The 6,388-nt window shown below is 33.6% G+C and overlaps 2 protein-coding genes across 3 annotated transcripts in view; one reads left to right on the forward strand and one right to left on the reverse strand.

Moving 5' to 3' along the window:
• Positions 1-2,930, forward strand: part of LOC107622985 (superoxide dismutase [Cu-Zn] 2) — a 4,572-nt gene extending 1,642 nt beyond the window's left edge. The window contains exons 2-7 of one of the 2 annotated variants that reach the window (XM_016325072.2): positions 545-683; positions 765-962; positions 1,051-1,082; positions 1,280-1,355; positions 1,970-2,023; positions 2,729-2,930. In XM_016325072.2, coding sequence (XP_016180558.2) covers positions 545-683; positions 765-962; positions 1,051-1,082; positions 1,280-1,355; positions 1,970-2,023; positions 2,729-2,757 — 528 coding nt within the window. In that variant the 3' untranslated portion in view covers positions 2,758-2,930. The remainder of the gene's footprint in view (positions 1-544; positions 684-764; positions 963-1,050; positions 1,083-1,279; positions 1,356-1,969; positions 2,024-2,728) is intronic. The other variant, XM_016325073.2, reaches the window with a different exon arrangement.
• On the reverse strand, positions 3,059-6,124 carry LOC107622984 (eukaryotic translation initiation factor NCBP). Its single transcript, XM_016325071.2, has 6 exons — positions 5,882-6,124; positions 5,403-5,498; positions 5,208-5,312; positions 5,017-5,094; positions 3,530-3,649; positions 3,059-3,445 (listed from the first exon to the last, which is right to left on the reverse strand). The coding sequence occupies exons 1-6, from the start codon at positions 6,023-6,025 to the stop codon at positions 3,314-3,316; spliced, it is 675 nt and encodes a 224-aa protein (XP_016180557.1). The 5' UTR covers positions 6,026-6,124; the 3' UTR covers positions 3,059-3,313.

The following is a 6,388-nucleotide window of genomic DNA, read 5'->3' on the forward strand; positions in this document are numbered from 1 at the left end:
TAAATTATTGTTGATTAAGTATTAATCAAAATTATTGAGATTAGTTCGAACAAAATATACCAATGAGAGCCAAAGTGAGTTGCTTTTGAAAGTTAGAAACATCACTCAAATAACTTTTGTTGATTGATTTTGTCATTTGTGCAAAGAGAGTTATTCACAACTTATCCTAATTTTATGTGTCTTGAGAATATATATGAATATTGTTAATTAAAAAATTGATATAAAAAATATAATATTTAAATTTTTAATAAATTTGTACTCATTTATTAAGATAAAAATTTAAAATCTTTTACCAAGAATAGATTTATATGTTAACTAAACCCATGTTATTACCAAGGGTATAAATTTAGGATGAATCTTAATAAATAGGTGCATAAATAATAAATTTCTTTTTTTTCTAAAATTATGAATAAGACTCAAATCTAAAATGCTGATGAAAAAATTATACAATTTGAACTATATAGCTCTTTGATAAATCCTTCTTTCTTGTTGCTATTATATTTTGTTATTGTTTAATTTCATTTGGATGAGTTTATATATCCAGAGATTGAAACAAGAAAACATCAGTGGCAGTGAGAGAGAGAGAGAGATGGAAACTGGAAAGGGAACCGTCAAAGCTGTGGCTCTCATCGTCGGAGATAACAACGTCAAGGGTTCTATTCACTTCCTTCACCAATCCAATGGTTTCTTCTTCTTCTTCTTCTTCTTCTTCTTCTTCTTCTTCTCAATTTCACTTCACTGTGTATGTCGATGGATGCTTGCAGGTACTACTCATGTTTCAGGAAGGATAACAGGACTCTCACCGGGGCTTCACGGCTTCCATATCCATGCTCTTGGTGACACTACCAATGGCTGCAATTCCACCGGTCCTCACTTCAATCCTCTTAACAAACACCATGGAGCTCCTGCCGATCATCACCGTCATGCTGGTGATTTGGGTAACATTCTTGCAGGCCCTGATGGTATGATTTTTTATCAATTCTTTTTATTTTCTCAATTCTTTCTATCAATTGATTTCCTAACAACACATTTTGTTCTTTTCTCATTCAGGGGTTGCTGAGATTTCTATCACAGATTCACAGGTAAATTACACAACTAAACTTTGGTTATTGCTGTGTTTGTAGAATTCAAATTTGACATCTTTTTTGTTGTATAATTCACATTTCAATTTGACAAATGAACCTTTATTTGTACTTATCTCTTTCAACTTTAAATGTAGTTCAATTGGATCTAGAATGCTTTAGTTCTTCTTTCTGATGCCTTTCCGTTTTCGATGTAGATTCCGTTAAGTGGAGTGCATTCTATACTCGGCAGGGCGGTTGTTGTGCATGCTGATCCTGATGACCTTGGAAGGGGTAAGATAGGCCAAGTAGTTGAACATGTCAATGTGATTTACTCTTTTTTTTACTCCATAACCGTTACTACTCTTGGATTATTTTTCCTTAATATTGAGATGTTGAAAGAGAGAATTATGATTTAGTCCTGGTTGATTCTGTTCTGTTGAAAGTGCACCTTCACATTCTGTATCTGGGTGCTTGGTTGGATGTTATTTACTGCGAATAAAATCTGTTATTATGGGAAGTACAAAGGATTTTGTTCACTTGCTTAATGACAATAAGCATTATGCTTCATATTATTTACTCCAGCTCTTTCAATCTGATTGATATCTTGTATTTTTTGCACCATGTATGAGTCTTATGCTGAAGTGCCTTATTTGTTTGTTTAAAGGTTTATGTTTATTGCTTGCTTTATAGATGCATATAGTGTAAAACCTAACATTTTGGTTGCTTTGAATACTGTCTCTGAGACACTGGAGATAGAAATGCCTGCATGTTTCTTTGTCTTGTCTTTGTATTCATATCTCAGACATAGTCCACGATAAAGTGTTACCATTTATCTATAAAATTGATACTGCTTTGTACCTATTCACCATTTTTGAGCTTTTGAGCATTTGTTTATCATGAAACAGGTGGTCATGAACTCAGCAAAACTACTGGGAATGCAGGTGCAAGAGTAGGATGCGGTAATACTTCTGAACTTTAGATTGTCTACTGTTTAGTATAGTGATTCCCCATTACTAAGCTATGAGCTATTCTGGGTGTGTGGTTTGTGGAACATTTTTTAGATTCCTAGGAATCAGAACATGAGAAATTTGAAAACAGTCTGCAAAACCACATGCTCATAGTTATTGAATGGCCACAGCATATGTATTTTTCTTGTCAAACATGTTTGAGTAAGGACAAAAGAACCTTCCCTAGACACTTATCATGATAAGTTATTATGTTTTGGGTAAATTACACTCATATATGCTGAAGTTAGACAATAGTACATCATCATCATAGCCCTTAAATTATTCATGTAATTTATTCTTACCTTTTCTTTGGTTTAAATGCTTGAAAACTTAATTATTCATGTACACAATTACACATCATCATCATAGCCATTAAATTAGGTTTGCTCAGCATAATAGGCAAGGAAGAATGTCACATATCCTGCAGTTCAGTTCAGGTGTACAGCCTGCTGCTTCTTGCTTTATATGCACCTAAAATATCACAGCGCCATCCTTTCTAGGACTTTTACAAAAATGTCACTATTTTGAAACTATTTACGCCAACGTTTTTGCGCTACAGTGGTAATTTGAAAAGAATATATTTTGAATATTAGTTCATGAAAATGGGTCTTTGGTATCTTATACGTTGAAGAGTGACAATTGTTAATTGTGTATCAGGTATCATTGGCCTTCAGTCATCTGTTTAAGATGGTTTGCTGCAGATACTTGATATATTCGCAGGTCTATGGTTTCAATATAAGATTAGAAGCATGATGTAACTACTTTTATAGCAACTATAGTGTGACATGTTAAAAGTTTCATATCAACTCCATGACAATCTTGGTTCACAATATATAAGGTGGAGTTATCTTGATCTTGAGATTGATTTGGCAAGAACGGTCTTCAACATCATCCCGGATAGTGCATCCGCACATTACAAATTAAGAAACAAATAATCCCAATTCTTGAATCAAATGCGCCAACACATTCTGTTACACACTGTTAAAATTTCGTTGTTAACAGCATCGCTTGCATAAAATGTAATATTCATATTAAGCGTTAAGAGTTAATCAATCTATCATCTGAATGAAAATGCTTCTCCTTCAAAAAGGATAGGATAAGAGAGATAAAAATTATTTACAACTAAACACTGGGTGGACATGAACATGTTGACTGCAAAGCTGAGTTAACTAAATATAATGAAACTAGGTAAATCAGTAACAATGTTAACTGTCTCACAATGTTGACAAAGAATGTGTACGGCTAGCCTCTCAACCAAGTGTTCCTGTAAGATGAATTGTCCTTTAGGGAGGCATCATGGGGCTTGTACTCCATAATATAGCCATGAGGAAGCTTTAAATGGCGCTTAATGGAATCTCTGAGAGCCATTACAGCCTGGAAAGCGAAGCAAGATATAATTAGAGACAAGCATGAATATGCATTTACACACATATGTCCAGAATCCATAATAATGCCAACCTGATTGTCAGAAGCGTTGCGATTCCAGACGCTAAGTATATCTTCATTAAAACGAATGCTAAGTACTGCACCACATATCTGATCTCCATAATCCAATTGGTCACCTACTAAGGCAAGAACCTGCACTCAACAATGTAATGCTATTACTACTTTCACCATTTCCGAGTCCAATAATAAAAGATAGAAATACAACAGTAATTGACAGCATGGATAACAAGATATTTTGTTGCCATCATAGATTTATTCTGAAGGGGAAGGAATATGTATTTGGTTGGGGACAAAAGCATAGGAAAGACTTTAATCAACAAAATCAGGTCGATATAATTAGAAAAGTCATTAAATTGTCACCATATGCAAAATTGTCGGTAAAAATAAAACCAATAGGAATTGCAAACAGAAGAAAATCAGCTAATCCATTTGCATTTTTTTCCAAAATGATGAAACTAGTTCAGTCAAAAATCATATGCAAGGAAACTGATGAATAGGATTACTTTTTCAATTAGTCACTAGCAAATATTTCCTCTTTAATTTATCCGAAGCAAACAAATTTTCTTTAATAGGATTCCTCACTAATTAATTACATCATAAAGAGGAACTCGAGGTTTTGCAACTACAAATACAAATTCAAATTCAACTGTAGTCAAGGAATTTATTCTAGGACTAGTTCTATATGGTGTTCAAAATTCATAATTTGCTTTTGAAACAATTTTATTTTCAAATTGCACAGATTCAAGCAATGACCAAGTCTTCCACTTGGGGGGTAGCTACTAGCTAGCTACATGGATTGTTCGACACTTTTGCATTCTATTGTAAAGCGTGTCTATAGTCAAATTATTAAGTTATAAATATTTACTAATGAATGTATAGCGGTTACTCACGCGGGGTGTAGTAAGTGAACAAACTGGAAATTGGACGGAAAATACCCACATAACCCACTCTAAAATCCATCAGGCAGGGAAATTTGGGGATTTGGCGCTCCACATGTGATCTTTGTGAGATTTGCCACAATAGGCCGAGATTCTGGCAGCGATCTTGCCAGGGATGGCTAAGACCAAAAACCAAGATCGCATATGATCTCATCCCAGGTTGTCACTGAGATGGGATGGGAACCTCACTGGGATCGCTGAGATTAACTACGATGTTTAAAGATTCATTTTTGTCTTCAGTTTCAGTAATTTAAATCAAGGCAGAAACATATACAGTTCATATGCCACTCAATTATTAATTATTCTTCAATTGTAAGGGTATATTCAGATAGCAACAAGATTAGCCTACATGTATCAATACATAACATTACAATCCCTAAAAATAAGTAAAATATTTTTTTTTTCAAAAAAAAAGAAGTTTTCCGCTTTTCTGTAGTATAGATTTAAATAATCACTGGAAAACTTCTTTTGAAGCTTTAATATTACTAGTACAGAAATTATTAGCAGACATTTATCAGGGAATAAAAAAGAAAGAAGACTCAGAGAAAATATTTGACTCACCAGGTTCTCCCAAAAACGACCCGAGACAGCTTTTTTGAACCGTATAATCCATTTACCACCATTGCAGTTAGCAGAGTCCTATTTTCAAAAAGGAAATAAAAAAACTTATAGTGTGTTATTTGAAGTTTTACAGCTTATACATTATCAATCAACAAGAGAATGCAACTTCAGCCAAGTCTTTAAGTACCTACCTCCCAAAGGGGTCGGATTCCTTCCTTAAAAAGATGCAAATCTGTTGGACTAGGCAAAGAAGAAGGTCGAGCAAGATGGCAATAGCAAACCCAAAATCCTTCAACCTATTTATATAAACAAACAATTGTCAAATTAAGAATACATGACAATGGATTTATATTCAACAACAAACCTCAGTATAGTATTCTACTTACAGTACTGAAATCAACAATCTTCTTAATGTTATCCTCATATGATGTTTGATTTCGAACTCCTGGTGTTCGCCGTGTGTACCAAAATACAAATTTGTGCTGCTCAAGGAAATAACCCAACAGAAATCAACTGAAATGTCAACCGACACCAAGAGCTTCTATGGAAGCGAAAATGGAGATAAATTCGTATAAACACCAAACATAGTAGAACATAATGTCAAGCTGATAAGAGCTTAATCTAATTAGAACGAAAACAAGCCAGAAGAACCCCTTCTTTAGGAATGAAAACAGAGAAGAAAAATGAAACTAGCATTTAATTTTCAATGAACTGTACCATGCTATTGTCGCAAGTAATCGTTCGAAAATACAGAAAGTACAAAGATTGGATTCAAAGTTGAGATTCACCTAAAACAAGATAAATTAAACTAAAATGGAGGAGAAAAATCCTTCTTTTTTCTCTGAAAGAGGATGGAGAGATGAACCTTTAGAGGGTGAAGACCAGCTTTAAGATCACGAGCATGGCGCTCCTCGACTTCGGAAGAAGAATCTAGGGTTCGCTGAGCAGTGTCAGAGTTAGTGTTGTTGTTGTTGCTCTCCAATTCCTTCTTCTCCGCTGTGAAATCCATTATCGGCTGCTAAAACCCTAATCCCCTTTTCCCCTTATTGTGTTGTGTGTTTAATCTTCGTTTCTTCATATTGGCGTCTTCAAATCATTATTCTATCATTTCATTTTTTATTTTTTAGGAGTATTAGTAAATAATGACTATTTTAAACAATATGAATATCTACCAATCAAATAAAAATAAATTACACTTTTAAAGATCTAAATTAACTATCTAAATTTTAATGTTAAAATAAAAATCTATACACACCTAGTGAAATGAATATCCAATATATTTATTATTCACATTATTTAATATTTTTATTGTCTACCTATACTACCTGTGTGACTAAATTTTATCACCTATCTTACAAATATATTAAAATCA

The sequence above is a fragment of the Arachis ipaensis genome, chromosome B10, assembly GCF_000816755.2.
Source record: "Arachis ipaensis cultivar K30076 chromosome B10, Araip1.1, whole genome shotgun sequence".
Classification (NCBI taxonomy): domain Eukaryota; kingdom Viridiplantae; phylum Streptophyta; class Magnoliopsida; order Fabales; family Fabaceae; genus Arachis; species Arachis ipaensis.